General features: G+C 47.3%; 1 protein-coding gene across 2 annotated transcripts in view; it reads left to right on the top strand.

Annotated features, from left to right (window-relative positions):
• The first annotated feature begins 2,708 nt into the window (after positions 1 to 2,708).
• The window catches only part of LOC142769148 (uncharacterized), a 50,227-nt gene continuing 31,090 nt past the window's right edge, over positions 2,709 to 21,845 (top strand). Inside the window, exon 1 of one of the 2 annotated variants that reach the window (XM_075872099.1) lies at positions 2,709 to 2,839. In XM_075872099.1, the coding sequence (XP_075728214.1) occupies positions 2,823 to 2,839 (17 nt within the window). In that variant the 5' untranslated portion in view covers positions 2,709 to 2,822. Of the gene's footprint in view, positions 2,840 to 2,981; positions 3,088 to 21,845 lie in introns of those variants that run through there. The other variant, XM_075872098.1, reaches the window with a different exon arrangement.

The following is a 21,845-nucleotide window of genomic DNA, read 5'->3' as shown; positions in this document are numbered from 1 at the left end:
GCTTTTGCGCTGGCACCCTAGAAAGCTACTTTCACTGAAGAATTTTTATATAGTCTCGAGCACTGCCGTTACCTGGCCCGCGGTAACACCGGCCTCCCTTAAGACACTTGAAAGTTTCACTACGACTTGTCTCGCCGTGTTGTGACTTTTTCCCCTAGTGACGAAGTTCATCTATAGACTTTACTGCGCGTCCCCGGCTTATGTGACAATTTCAACGGCCACTTCGTCAGGCCGTACAAGGTAGTCAAACAGACATCTCCTGCCAATTACCGTGTTTCTCCTCTTAGCACCAGTCTTAATCATTGTTCTCGATGGACTGAGATAGTGAATATATCTCGCGTAAAGACTTCTACGCATTTCATAATACTCTCAGGCGACCAGGCGACCGCTTTCACCATTAGGGGGAATTAATGTAAGCACGACAAGCGAATGACTCTTCATTCTATTTACTTATTATCATCACCTGTACACCTTCATCATCTGTATATATCATCACTTGTGTGATTTAGCTCCAGCATTGCTGAATAAACCAGTTCTTCACAATATATATATATATATATATATATATATATATATATATATATATATATATATATATATATATATATATATATATATATATATATATATATATATATATATATATAGGCAGGCATGGTGGTTGAGTGGCCGTAGTGTTGCATATAGTCCAGTAGATCCTCCGTGAGTGGTCACAACGTGGTTTATTTCGACGTTTCAGCCTAGAGTCTGGCCTTCATCAGGATTAAAGATACAGTATGTTGGTGCTCAGCTTTATACAATCTCAAATCAGAGGGCAAGGAAAGAGGAAAAAAAGACACAAAAAAAGAAAAAAAGAAAAAAAAAGATAAAAAGAGAAAAGAAAGAAAAAGAAGAAAAAAGAGAAGCAGAAAAAAATAATATACGGTGGACGCCCCTCGGGTGCCCCCCTTCCACTTTTCCTTCCACTTCCCCCTTCATCTCTCTCCCCCCTCTCCCCTTCACCTTTCTGATGTCAGCGGTCTGTGTATGTTTCCGTTCATTAACGCATTCCTCCCGATCAGACGGCCCCTCCTGGCACTGGCGGTTCGGTGTGGGGCAAAAAAGAGCTTTTCAGGAAGCCCTAGCCTTTAACTACTCGGGGTGCCGTAAAAAATTCGTCGTAGAAGGAGGGGTGCCGCGTATTGTGGCAGAGGCTGGTAAGCGGGCATTTTAGGAAGTTCTAAACCTTTAACTACTCGGCGCCCTGTCAACATTTCGTCGTAAAAATAGGGGTGCCGCGTATTGCGGTAGGCTGTGCAAGCGGGTGCAGTGCGAATTCCTTGCCCGCTTCTAAATTACGCGTGTAGTGGGGGCCTCCCGGCTGTGCACAGGGTTGCTGTTGGGCATGTCGTGCATGGCACAATTGATTGGGTAGTAAAATAAAACAGAAAACAGACGACAGCTGCACTTAGGAAGAATAGTTACATTTGGAATTGTTTTGGGTTGTCCAGTGCCCTTCGCAGCTGCAGTGCCGTGAACTCAGTTACTATTTTCATTGTTGCCGTTATTGTTCTCTAATGCTTTATTGCTGCAAGTGTACCAGGATTCTCATTTATTCCTCTATCGAGGGTGTTAAATCGGTGGATAAGGTATGACTATCGTTGTTCACGTTCTCGATTTGATTTAAATCCCGTCACTAAGAGCGTTACTGATAGTTTGTCGAATGCATGGTCGGGAAGATTGAGATATTTTGATAGAGGTGGACTTGGGGCTGATTTCGCATGGGCTCTGTGATTATTGAAGCGAATCCTAAATGGTGTTTCTGTTTGTCCGATGTACTGCATACCACACACGTTGCATTCGAGTAGGTGCACCACATTAGAGGAATCGCATGTTAGGTTTCTTCGTATGTTAATCGAAAACTTGGATTGCGCGCTGGTTGCTTTGTCTGTTTCTCGCATCGCCTTACATACAAGACATCGTGGCTTTAAGCAATTCATGCCACCCTTGCCTAAAGCCACGATAATATATATATATATATATATATATATATATATATATATATGAGATATAACAGACAGTAATGCCAAGGAATGTACAGGGGAAGTAATTAGAACCAATGGAATGTAAATAAGAAGAAAGAAGAAAGAAAAGTGGATGAAAAAATTACCCTTAGGTAATTTAGGTATACACTTCTTTCCCTTATATATATATATATATATATATATATATATATATATATATATATATATATATATATATATATATATAATTTTTTGCGTGTGTGTGTGTGCATATTTCATAAAATATTCACACTTTATATTGTAACAAAGGCTCGAAAAAGCTTTTGAAACAATATATTCCCCGAGCAAGATGCTAACGAATGCACTAGCCTTGCATTCGGATATAGAACTGCATATAGAAATGGGACAACCAAATACTATTGTTTTTAGGTCCTTCTGTTCGTGATATGCATATAAGAGTAATTCCACCTCCAACACACTTGACACGCCAGTAACGAATCAATACGGGAATGTTTTTTATGTCAATTTTTATTTAGTTATATATTGGTTCAGAACAATTTATATATTTCATTGTGAAGTACATAATTGAGCGTTGCTGGCATAGAACTGAAAGATATAAAACGTAAACAGCCAAAGAGACCAGAATAGCAAAAGCTGCATAATATTTCCATTTCTTCAATTTATCACTGGTAAAATTTCTCACCTTTCGACACATTGCATTAGTCATAAGTGTCTCGCCGCCTATGAGTCATAACATCATGAATGATACAGAGGCACTTCATAGTGAAATGATCAGAATACTGTATATTACTGGGTGCCATGAGGTCTATCAAGAGGTAAGTGTAGTGCGGGATTTTTAATTTTTTAGTCACAGAGGCCTAATTACTTGTTTGAAGTCTTTGTAAAGTCATATTCTCTATTTCAGTATGATGTATTTTTTCTTTCTTTTTCTAGTATTAGGCTTATAATGCCACTCTGGCTACAATAGCTTACACTTCCCATGAATGCGGCTCTTATATTACTTCTACTCACTCAGAGAACTACATATGTTTTTTCCCTACCTTGAATCTTGGAGGAAGTCTAGGTAAGGTCTTTTTAACGGCAATCGAAACAAAATGCCAGAATACTGTCATGGGTTGAAAGGCTGACCAACACGACCGCCGGTGTTTTGAAGACTCAGGTTTCTCTTTGGGCGAACCTGTGTGTGGAAAACAAAACGTCAGATTGTTGGCAGTAAGCAGGACGTCGCTTGTTGACAAAACTCACCAAAACTGGCCAAGCGCGTCGGATTTCAGAAATGTATGATTGAAGGATCCAGCGTCACCGCTAACCACCACGGAAATTCCTAAACTAAATCTGATATTCGTGATGTGCACGTAGTCTGACCGCAAGGTTCAGAGAATATGTAGATGGTTGCTGGTAAGTCGGTCATGGTTCGCGTCAAGGCACCATTTACACGAGCAACGGGTCTTCAACATAAAATAGAAAGGAAATTAAGGCAACATTTCGTGTCGCACTTTTTAAAATTATGCCCAGAAGATTTCATAGTCGTACGAATTGTATAGCACATTGGAGCGAGTGACAGTTGAATAGATGTGATTTTATAATAAGAACACCAGTCATAGTTTGATAGAATAGGTGTGTAAGTGCATTATGTATTTGATTGCAACGCGACCACAATTGAGGGGTGACTGTTCGTAGCGCCAAGGGAAAAATGGAAAAATAAATAGTTATGTCGTTATGCGATTGTTTGCGCAAGGTTTAACTTGAATTAGCTAAAATTTGAAAAAAAAAATCACAGCATATACACAGAGGGAATGATGTCAGTGGGTTGAAGCATGCGTTCGTCCATGTGTCTGTCCATACGTCCGTCTGTCTGTCCTTCCATAGGTCCATTCGTCTGTATGTCTCTCTGCACGTCAGTGCGTCTGTCCGTCCATCTATCTGTCTGTCTGTCCATCCATCCTTCCATCTAGTGAACACTCTAAATGCTGCCATCTCGCATCTGTTCGTCATATATTCATCATATACAAGTACCGCCATCAAGCCAACATTCTAAGAACTAAACGAGAGGTGGCTCTTACGAAGACACGGGGCTCACGACTAACGGCATAAGGAGTTTCGTCCTTGAAAAAATTGTCCCTACCTCCCCGAAGGGAATCGTGAAAAATGCGAATGCGTTGCGTGGCGTCCAAAATGGCCTTTCGCAGTGAGAACCCAGTGCTAAAAACAATGATGTCTTCTTTCTTTTCCTACACCATGCAGCGAATATCGCCGTTCGCGCCCGTGGCGTTTATCTATCGCCAGCAACATGGTACGCGTTTCAAGCGCTACTAGCTAGCGTGCACAGGTAAAACAAAAAATACTATGAAGTGAACAGAACAAACGGCACTCTCGGATCGGCATTGGCATTTCACAACGACGTCTCGAGCATACATTTCCGGATGTTTTTGAGAAGCTCCCGCCAGCGAACGGTCTAGAGTGAGGCGCGAACGGACGGGAAAGTGGAGTGCAGGGAGGAGAGAGCGAGCAGCGAGAGAAAGAGCATTGAAGAACGGCACCAATCTTTTCCTACACACAGGCACTGCGCCGTGTTCCCGACATGGTTGCAGAAATTAGGTGCCTTTTCTCATCTTCTAACCACTACCACCACCACTCTTTCACACCACATGCTCTGCTTGCTAGGAGCGAGGATAAGGGCGCGCACCCACAGCCGTTGCTGACAGTTGCCGATGCCTAAGCGTCCCAGGGTGGGGCCACCGGTTGCTAGGGGCGCGCGCGCTTACAGCTGTTGCAGTGGGAGAGGGCAGTGGACGGATCCCAACAGATTCCGACATAGCCCGACTAAGAAATGCAATCGCATTTAAAACATCGCGTTAGTTTTGAGTAAATACGCTATTGCGTGGACTAAACATATCTTACATATCTTACAAAGTTGTACTCAGCAAGAAATTCTGCCAAAGGCGTGTATAAAGGATTTTCGGCGCGCCTGATATGTGACAGTTGTAGCGCATAAATCAGCAACATTTTTCCCAATAGAGTTTTGGTGATGGAGACAAAGGAAATACGTGGCTTAAAATGAGACTACGTTAAGCCGTAATTGTATAGGCTTGCTGGCACCAACCACTTTTTCATAGCATAATCAACAGTAGTCAGCTATTCATGATGAATGATATTTTGTAGGCTGTTAGGAGACGGAACAGATTGTTATGTCAACGCATTTCGCACTGACTATCAAATTAAATAAATCTACCATTTTTTCTACGCATGTACTTGTTCACTGCAGGGAGGTGATCTCCAGAATAGGGCAGCATTTTGAAAGGCCCGTTTGTACAGCGTGTAGCGAGCGGGCACAGACGCCTACCCTTCACTTAAGTTAGCCACTTCCTGCTGTCGCCAATAAAATGGCTCCTGAAAAAAATGCCACTCAATGGCAAATGGCTACCAAAAAGTGCCACTCAGATCAAGAAAAAAATTTGCGCGGATAAGCTGGCATCGACAGCGTAGCTGAGCTACTCCACATTTTTCTCTCTTCTGAGATTTCGTTCGATGTTTCTAATTCTTTCTTAGTGGCTACTCTTTTCCATCTGCTTTCTTTATGTCTGCATATTTGAATTTCCTTCTTTTACCTAGGCACTAAACTTTGTAACCAATAAGCATTGTTTTGTCCTCTTGTGCTTTAGGGCTTACATTTGCTTTGAGTGCATTTATTCTAAGCTTTTCAACTTTCATTATCGATGCCGAAATCACACCATCGGCTATAATATATACAGTGAATTTCTTTCAGTCGTTCCCTTTCCTTTTTCGTTTGTCTCTCTCTTTCTCTCTCTCTACATTCGTTCGCTCTTCCAACAGAGTTCTTGCATCTCATGCTGAAAAAAACGGTGGAGCGGGAGGTTCGCGGGAACACATAGCAAAAGACGACTGGGACAAGAAAAGGTGACGCAAATACCGTGCTGAAGTACGACAGTTCATTCAATGGAAGCGAAAGATGAACATTCATTTTTAAGGTACTAAACAACCCTGCCCCCCACCTTTTATTCTATGTAATAAAATTATGCATGCCTGCAGTGTTTGTGCAACACCCCTCTTAGTCTCCGTCGTCTTTAGCGATGTGTTCCGTGCAATGATCAACCAACACTACCAGGCTTTGAATAGTATAAAAAAATGTGTACAACGGTATAGTGATGGTCGTTTCCTCAAACGACAATCGCGAATTTACCGAGCCCAAACATCTTCGCTGCCAACACGATAAGCGAAGTGCAAGTTCAGTAACGCCATTAGAGCTTGTAAAATTTGTCTTCTCTTCTATTCCGGGATACTTACACTGTAGTGGCGCAGTCGCCACCACGTGACCCGTGGTCATAAAAACCTACGAGGCAGCACTCTCACGCTACGTGCTGCTCTCCTCTCTGTTTCTACTTCGTCTCTCACTTTTGCCACTTCCGGTGAACTGCGTCAACCTGCTCTCTTTGTGACTCTCTGGTTGTCAGAATAAAGCAGACGTTGTTACTGAAAAGACGTGCCCATCTTGTACAACCCGGCTCTTCCAAGGCACTGCCGAAGTATTGTAGAGTCATGCAGAGCAACGAGACGCACATAAACATGGCAGCTACAGGCACGACGGATCATGACGTCTTTGCGATCTCCCTCCAACTACCAGCTTACTGGGACCGCAACCCTACAACCTTGATCATTCAAACTGAGTCGCAATTCGCGATTTCGGCATGCGCGCTGAACAACGCAAGTACCATCTTGTTATTTCTGCGTGGTCACTAGCTGCTGCCGGAGAAGTATCTGATCTGCTTTCTGGTCCCGCCTTCACAACAACGTACAGCATTCTCAAGGCTGCTCTGTTGGAGCGAACGACAGCATCACAGCGTTCCCGCAGACAGCAGTTCCTCTCCACTTCCATCTCTCTCGGCGCTAGCCGCACAGATGTCACCGCCTACCTCGCTCCTCCCGACGATGCCGTGCGGTGCATTATTCACATGGCCTACAATGATGAGCCACACAGAGAAATTTTGGAGGGACTTGTCCTCTACAACCCGGACCTCCCAATAATTGATGCTTGACCATTTGGGAAAAAGCGATCCCTCCTCATCACCCTGGCCTTCGGCCCTCTGCCCAAAGCTATCCGCTTTTGGGCGGGCATCCACACATGTTTCCCCCATCGACCGAAAGTGGAAGCGTGCTACAACTGCCGCCGCATCGGGCACCGCCAAGACGTTTGTCCGGCCCCAGCAAGCGGAAGATGTCATAATTGCGGCGATCAGCATGTTCCAACAGAGCCTCCAACCTGCCCACCGAAATGCATCGTCTGCGGGGACGGGCACCACACCGGGAACGTTCAGTGCAAGTACCGCTACGCCCGCCGGCCGCCACACACGTCCCAACTAGCGGCCGGACACCAGTCCAGATCCCAGGAGAAGAAACAACCAGCCCCTCAGAAGCCATCGCGCAATGCATCGCGCTCCGCCTCCCGTGACCGGAGCCTCAAACCCAAGCAGGACCTCACCTGGGCCGATCGAGCACAAAAATCGCCGCCAGCCCCCGTCCAGCAGACTCCGACCCACAACAACGATGGTGAGCTCCGGGCCCTGCGGGAGGAGGTAAGCCGCCTTAAAGCTATAACACAGCGCTCACTAACCCCTCCCACCCCTTCTCTCATACCTTCACCACCCACTACTCAAACGCATGCTAACATCCCTCCCCATCATCCACCCTCCAAAAAACAACGCACTGATCCCCCAACCCCCACCTCCGGATCGATCGATATCAACGCGAAGCTGAAAAATCTGTCCGACCAATTCGACATGAAGCTCCAGGAACTTGAAAGTCGCATCGAAAGTAAATTCAACGCCCTTATCAGTGACATAACTACAAAATTAGAGGCACGGATAGAACAATGCATGGAAACTATTCTCCAGAGGATGGTTTGCCTTCTAGAGACACGCCTCACACAGCTCCCTCCGCTTGCCACCCCCTTTCCCCTCACAGAACAACGTGCCGCCGCGGATCCCCACACCACTATTAACGAGAGGCTAACACCGCTCATACATCCCCCTACACTCTATTATGGCAGTGCGGGCCAATAATAATTCCATTCATATCATAACATGGAACTGCCGTGGCTTTCGGGGCAAGCGCGCGCCCCTGCAGCTTCTACTTCCTACTCTCTTCCCAACGCCCCAAGTCCTTCTTCTCCAAGATACTGCCACACAGGCCACACTTCCTAGTTACAGCTCCACACACTCTGACACCACAAACGCACCCAGAGCATCTACCCTTGTGCACCGCGCTCTCACATACAAGACACATTACATCACATCAGACACACCCTGTGTAATAACAGAAATTATCCACCACACACATACCATCCCCTCCATATTTATTGCCAACATTTACCAACCCCCATCCCAACCGATGGCCTCGCTGGATTCCCTCTTCCGGGAGCTGCATCGACTGGCGGGGAAACATCCCTTGCTAATCGGCGGCGATCTCAACAGTCAACATACTGACTGGGGATACAAAACAACTACACATAGAGGTCGCAGGCTTTGGCTGCTCATGCAGAACCTCCAACTCTCCGTCCACAACAACTTTCAGACACCTACACGCATAGGTAACAGTGTCAGTATGGACACTAGTCCGCATCTGGTGCTTAGTCGCTCCCTCTGTACTGTCACATGGACGAGAACACAGCACACACTGGGCAGTGATCACTACATTATACAAGTCACTGTCCCGTTCAAACCACCCCGGCACACATACATGACACACAAACTCATTAAGTGGGACGCTCTTCGTGCTGCGCGTACCACCCGCGCAGACAATCCCATAACCGACATCAACGACCTGGTGGAATCTCTTCAGACTGACATTCAACATCACACGCAACTAATTGAAACCACCACAGACACTCCAACACTAGACAACCGATTCGCTCACCTATGGGATGCCTACCACAGCCTTCTAGAGCGGTGGAAACGGGGTAAACATAACAGGACGCTAAAGAAACGCTTAGCCACTCTACAATCCCAAATCCAAATACATTCGGAGGAGCTGTGCCGCTCCAATTGGGGGCAGGTATGCGACGACATTGCTGGCAGACTGACCACCAAAAGGGCGTGGCATCTCCTCCGACACCTCCTCGACCCATCGCACACGAAAACCACTACCCAGCACCACGTCACCCGGCTTATACACGCACACATGGACAACCCCAATGATCTTTTGGATACACTCCGCGACACCTACACATCGCCCGGCATACCAACTTCTCTTCCCTCATACACAAGACAACCGAATGCCGAACTCGACACAGATATAACCGAGGCGGAGGTCAGAGCCGCGCTGTTGACTCTCCGCACTAAATCCGCACCCGGAGCCGACTTGATTACCAACACAACACTGCGCAACCTGGATGACAAATCGATTACTCGCATCACGGAGTACTTCAACCAGTGTTGGAAGGAAGGAACGCTTCCCCAGTCCTGGCGTCACGCGAAAGTAATGTTCATACCGAAGCCCAACAAACCACTTACACTCCAAAACCTTCGCCCAATCTCATTAACTTCGTGTTTGGGCAAGCTTTTCGAACATGTTGTGCTGGCGAGGCTTTCACAGCATATGACAGACCGTGACTTATACCCTCACAGCATGGTTGGCTTTCGCCCCCATTTGTCCACTCAAGATGCCATGCTACAAATCACTCACGACATCTTCGACCCGCTCATTCCGGGCCACACAAAGGCAGTGCTGGCTCTGGACTTATCCAAAGCCTTTGATCGCGTTGAGCATCATGCGATCTTGACAGCACTTTCTCCACTGAACGTGGGTACACGTACGTACACTTACATTCAGGCCTTTCTCACAGCACGCACGGCCGAACTTCAGTTCGGCCCGCTCACCCACCCAACATACACACTAAAGAGTGTCGGCACCCCTCAAGGGTCCGTCCTCTCACCTTTCTTGTTTAATATCACCCTCATCCCCCTAGCTCGACAATTGGCAACTGTTCCTTATCTGAAACATACCCTATACGCAGACGACATCACGCTCTTCTCTACCCATGGCAGTGACGGTGACATACAGGACACCATCCAAACAGCCGCCAACCTAACGCAAAATTATGCAGCTAGCGTAGGACTAACCTGTTCTCCAGAGAAGTCCGGACTGCTCTGCATCCGCTCAAAAAGCCGCAACTCCCCCTCCCCACCCATCGTCATCGAACTGGATGGCAGATCGGTACCAGAGGTCGACACCCTCCGGATACTGGGCATGCATATCCAGAGTGATGGGAAGAACACAAACACAATCCGGAGACTCAAGCAGGTTGCAGGGGCGATCTCGCACCTCATCCGCCGGGTCTCAGGCCGTTACCGAGGCATGAAGGAGGGCGACCTATGTCGCCTTATTCATGCCTTTGTACTCAGCCGTGTGCTCTACTGCACCCCCTACCTCCAACTCTCTCGCTGCGACACTGAAACATTGGACGCCCTCATCCGTCGGGCATACAAAGTAGCCCTCCACCTTCTCATAAGTACACCTACCGATCGACTTCTCAAGTTAGGCCTTCACAACACTATCGGGGAACTTATAGACGCGCACCGCCAAGCACAATACCTTCGTCTCACACAAACCGACACTGGTCGGCATATTCTACATTCTCTTGGAATCCAGATACCCGCCAATGATCCCACATTACTCCCCATACCGAGACCCCTGCACCGCGAACTCGTCATTACACCACTTCCCCGTAACATGCACCCCGACCACCACGATAAACGTCGCAGAGCTCGCGCTAAAACTCTACACCTATGTTACGGCGCCAAACCAGACGCCGTATGGGTAGACGCAGCCTGCGTGGGTGATGAAGCGGTCGCTGCCGTGGTGTATCACAATCTCTCTCCCATAGGTACACACACACTCCCTCCAGACACGTCCCCCGAAGCTGCAGAGGAAGCTGCCATTGCCTTAGCAATCGTAAACACAGGAGCACGGTACGTCTTATCAGATTCCAAAACCGCAGTCTTAAATTTTGCACGAGGCCGAGCTCACGTCCCTGCTTTTTGCATACTGGATTCGCCCGCTGCGACCCCGCCCCGTCAAGTGGAGTTGATTTGGGTGCCCGCGCACTGCGGGAATCCTGGAAACGAGGCCGCCAACCTCTTAGCCCGAGGTTCTTTAAACCGGGCTCCCGCGGCCTCCAATCTGGGATTCACGAAGGACCGCGTGCACAATTTCAACGAGCTGACTCAGGCCTATAGGGCAGCACGTCAGCTATATCCCCCACCGCACAAGTCCCTGTGCAACCGACAGGCAACCCTCTGGCGCCAGCTACAAACTCACACTCTTCCCTCTCCTCTCATTCTATCGCACTATCACCCCCTTTTCCTCACCTCAGCCTGTACCCTTTGCCCTGAACCTCATGCTTCTGCTATACACATCCTTTCTCACTGCCCGGCGGATCCTCCCCCGCGGGCCCTAGAGCACCTAAAGACTTGGGAGGATTGGGAGACCCTACTGCGCTCAGAGGACCCGGTTGAGCAGACCATGGCGGCCGACCGGGCTGCCAGCGTCATGGACCACCACCAAATGAACGCTTGAGCGCAAAGGGGTCGTGCGGGGGCCCGGGAGCCTGCGTGCTCCAAACTCCTCTGTTGAATAAAGTTTTTCTCCTCCTCCTCCATAGGGAAATTAGGCGACCGCCAGCCCAGCTAGCTTCTTCGTGATATGCGTCAACTCATGAGCGGCTACACCACCACTACCGACGACAACTTCTTAAGAGAGCTGTTTCTGAAGCGCCTTCTTGGCAACGTGCAAATTGTACTAGCCACTGCGTCCACGTTGGACCTCAATGGTTTGGCCAGCCTGGTGCACATGGTCTTGGAAATTGCTACTCCGTCTGTTTGCAACACCAAGCCGCCTTTCAACAACGTGAGTGCAGCTCCACAGACACCATCTGACCCTGCTTCTCCCATCGACGCACTTTGCGATCACCTAGAACCATTGGTTTGCTCCGCGGAGCGTTATTACTCCACTCCACGTCACCGAAACCACAGCCGAAGCTCCCCGTGTTATGGACGCGCACAATGCTCTTGATCCCCCACACAACCTGGGATATGACATTACCATCGCCGTTTTTGACAGGACGCGTGTCACTGCCTTCAGCCTTGCTCACGGCGGGGAAACAGACAGGGCGACTATTTATGGTGACGACCGGTCAAGACCGTCACTGTCTTCAAATTTGCTCGTGGCGGGGAAACAGACGGGGTGACTATTGACGGCGACGACCAGTCGAGACTAACTCAGAAGTCGCCTGTTTCATGTCATGGACAAAATCACAGTCTAGCAGTACCTGGTGGACACTGGTGCAGAGGTCAGTTATATTCTGGCTCAAAAATACAACTGATCAATATTCCCAATCTCTTATCTGAAAGCTGTTAACGGTAAAAGACCCGCATCTCCAAATCGCGGTCGCTCGCTCTAAACTTAGGCTTGCGCCGCGTGTTTCATTGGGTTTTCTTCGTCGCTGACGTATGCCATGTCTTTATTGGTGCCGACTTCTTAAACCACCATAGATTGCTGGTCGACGTAAATGATAACGCTTGCTTGTCAATACTACACTGCTTTCGGTCCATGGTGTTGTATCCCATGCCTCGAACATAATCGCCTCACCAACAAGTGACCGATGACCGTTTCGCAGGACTTCTTCTAGAATTCCCAAACATCACACAGCCATCTGATTTGACCAAACTCGTGAAACATAATGTCCGCCACCATAACATCACCACTCGTCCACCTGTTCTTGCTCGCCCACGGCGTCTTGCTCCAGATAAGCTCAAAGTAGCTAGGGCTGAGTTTGAACACATGTTGGACAGAGAAAAGAACAACAAGAGAGAAGGCAAGGAGGTTAACCATAATACGACCATCATCGAGCAGCTGGGCATCTTATCTCCATCTCGTTCCCAAAAAATCAGGTGGCTGGAAATCCTGCGAAGACTACCGTTTTCTCAACGAAAAAAACTATTCCCAACCAGTATCCTCTGCCTAACAATAAGCATTTTACATCATCTCTACATTGCACAATAATGTTATGTCAAATCGACTTCGTCAAAGCCTTTCACAAAATTTCTGTTGCTGCAGAAATTGTTTCAAAGACGGCAATTACCACCACATTTGGACTTTTTGAGCTCCCGAAAATTTCATTCGGCCTCCACAATGCTGCACAGACGTCCCAGCGGTTCCCTGACACGGTAATACGTGGTCTGCCGTTTGTGTTCGCCTACGTCGATGACCTGCTGGTGGCAAGTTTTATACCACAAGGAGCAATTGAAACATCTGCGTCAACTTTTATAGCATCTGTCAGCCAACGAAATTGTTGGGAACACTGCAAAAAGTGAGTTCAGAGTGTCATCTCTTGATTTTCTAGGTCATCGCTCGGACATCAGTTGAATTAGCCCCCTTCCAGGCAAAGTGCAAGCAATTGTCGAGTTCCCCAAGCCTACATCAATAAGCAAGCTGCGCCAGTTTCTAGGGCTTCTAAATTTCTACCACCGATTTATTAGGCACTGTGCTACACTGTTAGAGCCCTCGACAATTTTCTCTGGGGCAAACCCTCGAAAACTGCACTGTTATGGAACACCACTGCGCAAGAAGCTTTCAACTCCATCAAGAACGCTTTGGCTGAAGCCATATTGCTGACGCACCACGATGCCGGTTACCCCTTGGCGCTCATGACGGGTGCATCCTGTGCTGCAATAAAGGCCGTACTTCAGCAAAAAGCGAACAATCAGTGGCAGCTCCTTACGTTTTTCTCCAAGCGTATGACTTCTGCCCAAAGAAAATACGTGCGTTTTCAGCCGTCAGTTGCTCGCCATCTTTCCCGCCATGAACCATTTTTGACACCTGCTTGAAGGCCGCTCTTCTACAATTTTCTTTGGTCGCAAATCTCTCACCTATTCAATCGGCTGATCTGACTCGCTATAACCACCGCCCGAAGTGCGCCAGCCCACCTTCATATCGGAGTTTTCAACTAATATACGCCACATTAGTGGTTTTGACAATGCTCCAGCTGACGCTCTCAGTCGTGTGGATGCCATCACCCGTACTCGCTCCGAAACCTTCACCTCACCATCCTTTTCATTCAAACTCCAGAATTTGACTGCAGCCTAATCAAAAGACACAGAGCTTGAACACCTATGCGAAACGCCTACATCACTTAATGTCGAATCGACCATCTTTGAAGATGCGCCAATTATTTGTGACACATCCACAGGTACGCCTAGACCATTTCTAACCATATTTTTCGTAAAAAAATTGCAGATCCCATGTACAGTGGCAATCGATGATATGCGAGGCACAAATAAGCAAAGTAGATGTGTCACTTCAAAATCAGCCCAATGTTACGAGGTTGAGGTAAATGATGCCGTACATGACTTAGGTGTCATGATAATCATGCTTGGATGTGTTGTTCGCCTTCCTCATCTATTTACGTCACGTGACACTGAATTTGGAACGTGTGAAGCTAGCGACACGGCCGCGAGAACGCTATGAGCGAAGTATGTTGTCCTGCTCTTACATGACATGCTTGTCATGATTATCATGTTTGCACCAGTCATTTACTTTTGTCATCCATTGACGTCACGTAACACCAATTTTGGTATATCCGGAGCTAGGAAAACGGCCACTAGCGCATCATGAAGGGCCCATTATACTCCTATGTAGCGTTGTTGCACGCGCACGTTGGGCACAGCGACGCTACGCGAGCACACTATAGTGTAACGCCAGGCAAGAACAGAGTCCGTGGGCGCGGCCCGACGGCAACCGGCAAGAAATGCGACATGCTGCATTTCGCGCCGATGCGTCAACCAGACAACACTGCATCTCCCTCTCTTCATGACGGAGGCACGCCGAACGCGCTGAAACGCGCATACGTCAAGGCAACGCAGTTCGGCGTGCGCCTGGGAGTACATGCAGTCATGAGGCAAGCGAGCGCAAAACTCAAAACTATAGCTGATAGACGAAACCTCGTGATAATTACAGGTAGTTTAAACGATGTCTTAAATGAAGATACAGCAGGACTAGCAAGTATACACTGGCGAAAGGCGTCGATGACATGTACGCCACTTCTCCTCAGGTACAGGTAGCAATATGAGCGACACCGCAGGTACCGGTGCTTGATAGCAACTTGCAAAGAGCGGTTGTCAACGCAAACCAAGAAATATGGTGGATCAGTCGAGAAAAAGACTTTGAGTTGGTGGAAATAAACAGGGGGGTGCATAGGTGGGATGGTTTTTAACGAGGCAGAATTCACTTCGATGGGCGGCTAGGTCATGAGGTGGCTTGGCGACTTGCAGGACGCGCAGTAGCTTCTTGGGGGGGGAGGAAAGCGGGCTCTTTGGGGTGCAGGATAGCTAATAACGAGGAAAACAACCATGGAGACTCTTTGACAGGTGGTGTGGACAACTGCGATTCCAAAGTGGCACCAGTATCCAAGATAGGTAGAGTCCGGGGCAGAAATAGACGTACCCACGAGCGCCGAGCAAATTCAGACGTAGAGTATATTACCATGCAGGTTGGTAGAAACAGGCTGAGGTGGCAAGAGATAGAAGAACAGCTAAGGGAAGAGAGGCTGATTGTGTACGGTTTTGTAGAAACACATCTCAGGGACATGGAACAACCTCCTAACAATGCGGACTACGCGTGGAAATATTGTAATAGAACAGAAGGCAGCAGAAAGGGGGATGGTATTGGGACATTCATTCATAAAAGTACAGAGTGGCAAAGGGTCAAGCAGGAGTGAAAGGAACATTTATAGCTAAAAGGGAAAGTGGCAGGGCAAATGACTCTCCTTGGTTTCGTGTGCTTGTGGACAAACAAAGGCCAGAGAGGAAAACCAGGCAATTGTAGAGTGTGTATCAAATGACAATCAGGAGTTGACAGGAGAGTGCGAGATAATTATACTACGATTTATGAATGCACACATAGAAGATATAGATAGGTATACCGACCCGACAGGCAAAATGATTATGGATATGTGTGAAAGGCTTGATTTGATCATTTGCTACAGTACCGAGAAGTGTGAAGGGCAAATAACATGGGAGGTAGGAAGACTGCAGTCGACAATAGATTACGCACTGATGTCACCTAGGATGTATGATAAGCTCAGGGGAATGCACATAGATGAAGGTGGCTCGAGAAGTCTGGGTAGGGATCACAAATGTATGAAGCTAAGTTTTGGAAGATCAGAGAAAGTGGGAAGGAGACAAGACGAGCAACTACAGGAAAATTTTTATTCAGAAAGCAAATTGAATTAGCCACTAAGCGAATTGAGAAAGTAATCACTGAGGATAATGAAACAGTGTGGACATGCACGAATCTAATTAGACTGTTTTTGCTAGAGCTTGCTAAGGCTCGTGACAAGTCACCCCGAAAAAGAAGACACAAACCAAAAAGTTGGTGGGATGAAAAAGCTGGGAGAGCCAAAGCAAAACGTCAGGAAGCCTCTAGAGAACACTGATATGCTAAGCAGCGGGGTGAACCGACCGGTGATGTTGAAAGAAAATGAAAAATCTTTCTAAGCTGTAGAAGGGATGCATCTCTTCTGATCAGTGAAAAGATTGGAAGAAAGGGAGCTCTAAGCTGGCAGAAGTACATAAAAAAGATAGAAAGGCCGCTGCGAAATTTTGGCACCATCTAAACTCCCAAAGAAATGAGACGAGCCAAGAGCAAAGGTTTATACTACGGCTGAAGGTGCTAGGCTAGAAGCTAGACTAGAATGAACCACAATAGACAAGGATGAATCAAGTGGAGTAATGGCTCAATTTTCGCAAAAGTGGGAAAGGACTGAGAAATGGGTTCCTAGTAGTACATCAACAGGCCCAGATGGCATTCCAATTATGCTGATAAAGACATTTGGTCCAAAGTCTAAGCAGGCTTTGAGAGAGGCAGTGAGCAAACTAATAATCGATGGTGAAGTTCCCGATGGATGGAAACATAGCAGGATGAGCATGATCTATAAAGGAAATGGGGACAAAGCTGGCATAAACAACTACCATCCTATAATAGTGACAGAAGTGGTATACAGGCTGGCGATCCAGATTACAAAGGAAAGGCTGCAGGCCTGGTTAGAGGATGAGGGGGTGCTGGGAGAACTGCAGAATGGGTTTAGGAAACACAGGAGATTGGAAGACCATCTGTTCTCACTGACGCAGTGCATTGAAATAGCGAGAAAATGACACAGGCTCCTGTGGCTAGCATTTTCTGATATCAAGGGAGCGTACGATAGCGTGGTTCAAGAGGAATTGTGGGGAATACTGGACACACTAGGTGTGGAAGATGTAGTCACTAATCTTTTAAAGGATATTCATAGAGGTAACAAGGTAGTTATAAATTGGGAAAAACAGGTATCCAAGTCTGCCGAGGTAAAACGGGGGCTTAGGCAGGGGTGTCCCTTGTCACCCTTCTAATTAGTGATGTCCCTACCAGGATTTGAGGCCAAATTAGAGGGAAGTGGACTGGACTTCAACCTTTTTTTCGTCAAACAAGGAAAACGCATTGAACAGGCACTACCAGCATTGATGTACGCAGATGATGTAGTGCTAATGGCCGACAACAAGGAAGATTTGCAGAGACTGGTGGACATCTACGGTAATGAGGGAGATAGGTTAGATTTCACATTCAGTAAGGAAAAATCAGCAGTCATGATTTTTAAAGACAATGAAGGTAGTGAGTTTGCAATACAGGAGGTCACGCTAGAGATAACAGATAAATACGAATATCTGGGCGTATAGATAAGCAATGGGGCCGAGCACCTATAGGAACATGAAATATACGTGCCAACAAAAGGTAACAGGAATGCAGCGGTAATGAAAAACAGGGCCCTGTGGAACTACAATAGGTATGACGTTGTGAGAGGAATATGAAAAAGGGTCATGGTTCCTGGTCTGACGTTCGGCAATGTGGTCTTGTGCATAAGATGAGAAGTTCAAGCAAGATTAGAAATTAAGCGACGTCAAATAGGTAGGCTTGCCTTTTGAGCTCACGAGAATACACCAAATCAGGGAGTACAAGGTGAAAAAGGATGAACATCATTTGATGGCAGGGAAGCGAGCAGCGAGATAAAATTTGAGAAGCGATTGAGAGAAATGGGGGAGAAGCGTTGTGCTAGGAAGATAATGAGCTACTTGTACATGAAGAACGTCGATACAAAATGGTGGAAGCGAACCAGAAAATCGACTGGTAAATACTTAGAAAACAGCAGGGGGAGGAACCGAAAAGAACTATCTGTTAAGAAGAAGGTGAAGGAAGCTGAGACCGATATGTGGAAAACTGGGATGATCAAGAAATCCGCACTACAGATCTATCGAACTTTTAAGCAAGAAATTTCCAAGGAAAGTATCTATGATAATACTCGGGGTAGTTCTCTACTGTTTGAGGCCAGGACGGGAGTATTGCGAACCAAGACATATCAGGCCAAACACGAAGGGGTAGACACGGTATGCAGTGTGTGGGGAGGGGAAGAAGAAACTGCCGAACACTGGATATTGTTCCGTAAAGGGCTTCATCCTATAGTTCAGGATCATGGCGCAGAGTTTTTCAAAGCACTGGGGTTTAGGGACAGTGAGGGCAAAATAGTCATTAAGTGGTTAGAATTAACTAAATGGAGGTTATCTGATGGGTGGCTAAAGTCAAGGCACGAGTGAAAATTAAACCCTTCACTGCAAAGTACGAATCCTCAACCTCACTAATTAAGGAAAAAAATCTTAATTTTGCTTCATTAAGTATTACGGCTTGGTGTCGCTAGGTACCGCCCGATCTACAGGGTACAGCCATATCTGTCCATCCATTCATCCTTGGCAGGACCAGCGTCTGGCGTGGCAACGCCGGTGTGACGCCACGAAATGACGACGCTTTGACTGTGGCATGTAGTCATGTTCTCACATAACACGCACCTCATGATTATCATGTTTGCATCAGTCACATACCTTCAGCACTCGTTGACATGATGTATTACAATATTTGGCATATGTGAATTTAACGAAACAGCCGCCAGCACATCAAGAGGGTGTCATGTAGTCATCTTGTTACATAACATGCATCTCATAATTATCGTCTTTGCACGAGTCACATACATTTGTCATCCATTCACGTACCGTAATACAAAATTCGGTATATGTGACGCTAACAAAATGGCCGCGAGCGCATCATAAGCGTAGCATGTAGTCATGTTGTTATATGACACGCATGTCATGGTTTTCATACTAGGGTCGGTCACTTGTGTTCGCCTTGTAATCGTGTCATACCATTCTAGTTTCGCAACATGCTATGAGAATAAAACCACCGCGATAGCTGCAAGACTAAGAAATGTAGGTCATGACATACATGTCATGATTTTATTGTTATGACTAGTCAAATGTGCTCTTCATACACCCATGCTGTGCCGTACCGAGTTTAATATCGATACTATCATTCAAACGGCCTGAACAGCTAAAAGTCATAGGCGGCTAGATAGATAGATAGATAGATAAATAGATAGATAGATAGATAGATAGATAGATAGATAGATAGATAGATATTCCGAAGGAGGCGGTAATGTTGTAGGCCCGTGTGCTCAGATTTGGGTGCACGTTAAAGAACCCCAGGTGGTCAAAATTTCCGGAGCCCTCCAGTACGGCGTCTCTCATAATCATATGGTGGTTTTAGAACGCTAAACCCCACAAATCAATCAATCAATCAATCAACCAGATAGATACATAAATAGATGCGCTCAATGTCACCGAAGCTCACTAAGAATTGCTTCGCATTTAGTATTGGACGCATATTGCAGCCTTTCTCACCCCGGAAATCGCGCTTCCCAAAACGTTGTTTCTTCACGCTTTGTCTGCCCCGGCATGAACGCCAACATCAAAGGTTGGGTTTGTGAGTGTGCATCCTGTCGGCGAGCGAAAGTTCAATGGTACCCCGTACTTCCATCAAAGCCAGTTTTGCAACCTGACGATCATTTCACCGTTCAGCATATTGACATCATTGGCTCGTTACTCCACTGTCAAGGCTGTCGCTACCTTCTGACATGTGTAGATTGTTTCACCCGCTGGCCCGAAGCAACTCATATGCCCAACATTTCTGCAGCTACCGTGGGAGCGGTTTCGCTTCTACTTGGATATCCCGATTTGGCTGTCCGACAACGATTGAATTGGACCAGGGTCGCCAGTTCAAACCTTTTTTTTTGGGGGGGGGGGGGGGGGGGCTTCGCAAACTTCTTGGTATTTCACGCCTGCGTACAGCGTCGTACCATCCGCAAACAAACGGCCTTGTCGAGAGGTTCCACCAGCACCTCAAAGCAGCACTCTTAGCGCATTGTTGCCTCGACAGGTGGGTTTGCCACATTGAATATGCAGCACCAAGAGAACAATGAAGAACACGTGCAGCGAGAAAAAAGAGACTAGGTTCTCTTCCGATCAGTTTGCCAGTGTTCTGGTACAAATAATGGGAGTTTTCTGTATTCAACTGATGCTGTTTCTGCATTGTCACACTGGTGGAGGCGCTGGGCACATGTTCGGGACGCCTGACAACAGCCCCGCATCTAGTCCAAAAAGACTTCCGCGCATCGACAACCCCGTTCACCGCAGCAGCCGCCGCCTGTTAGGCCTCAGCCCGGAGTTCAGTCCAATGCCGGAAAGCAGGACTGTGCCAGAATGCATGACGACGCCTTGAAGCACTGGCCCCAACATGTCCAGCCCAAGCATGACACAGGTAACTGTTTTGAATCCTCGACTTCCGGTTGACTTCTATGGAAACGCATATGAGGACGCACATGACTGGCTCGAGGAATTCGAGCACACAGCGAATGTTAACGGGTGGAGCACCACACAGAAACTGGGCTACGTTTATTTTCCGCTTCAAGACGGAGCCTGTACATGGTTCACGAATCGCGTGTGGTCGTCTTGGGTCGAGTTCTGGCATAACTTCCTGGACACGTTCGCGAGCACTGAAATGCGAGAAATCACACAGCGTCTCCTTGAGTCATGGATTCAGAAACCAGATGAATCCGTTACGATGTTTGCTGAGGACATGGCGCTGCTCTTTTGTCGAGCAGATCCTAATACGCACGAAGCGAAAAAGGTTAGCCACTTCATGTGGGGCGTTAAGGAGCAGCTCTTCGCTGGTCTCGTACAAAACCCGCATACAAGCGTTGATGAATTGTCCAAAGAGGCGACATCTATCGAACGCGCACTGCATCTACGTCATCGCCAGTATGACCACCCAACCCACACTGCACCGATCAGCGTGGCAGCCACGACCACAGCAACAACACCCGACGAAGGTTCTTTGCGCCAACTAATACGAGAATTCGTACAAGAAGAGGTCAAGAAGCTCGTCGCCAAACCGATTGTTTCCGCGATCGCCTCAGTAACGGAAATTGTACGCCAGGAGATCAGGCAAGCGCTCTCACTTCCTTAGCATAACACGAGGACTCCAAGGGAAAGCTATGCAGACATAGTCCGCCGACAGCCAGCGATCGTGCCGACACCACATCAGTACCACCAGCAACATCCACCAACAGCGCCTTAGTACTACAGAGAAACTTTGACGCCGAGGCGGCCACCACTTTGTAAAACTGACATCTGGCGTACCCCTGACCATAGACCACTGTGCTTTCATTGTGGGGAAGCAGGCCACATCGTTCAGTATTGCCCGTATCGGGTCGCAGGGTACAAAGGGTTTCCTTCCGCTGTTCCTCGGCGCCATTTCAACGGAACACCTGACGTTGACATGAGTGTCATGACCCCACGGGATGTTCCTCCTGGGTTTTGGTCGCGCTCAATCACTTTT

Source organism: Rhipicephalus microplus, chromosome 8 (assembly GCF_043290135.1).
Source record: "Rhipicephalus microplus isolate Deutch F79 chromosome 8, USDA_Rmic, whole genome shotgun sequence".
Taxonomy (NCBI): Eukaryota; Metazoa; Arthropoda; class Arachnida; order Ixodida; family Ixodidae; genus Rhipicephalus; species Rhipicephalus microplus.
The sequence above is the reverse complement of the archived record's forward strand: the minus strand, read 5'-3'. Positions and strand labels throughout refer to the sequence as shown.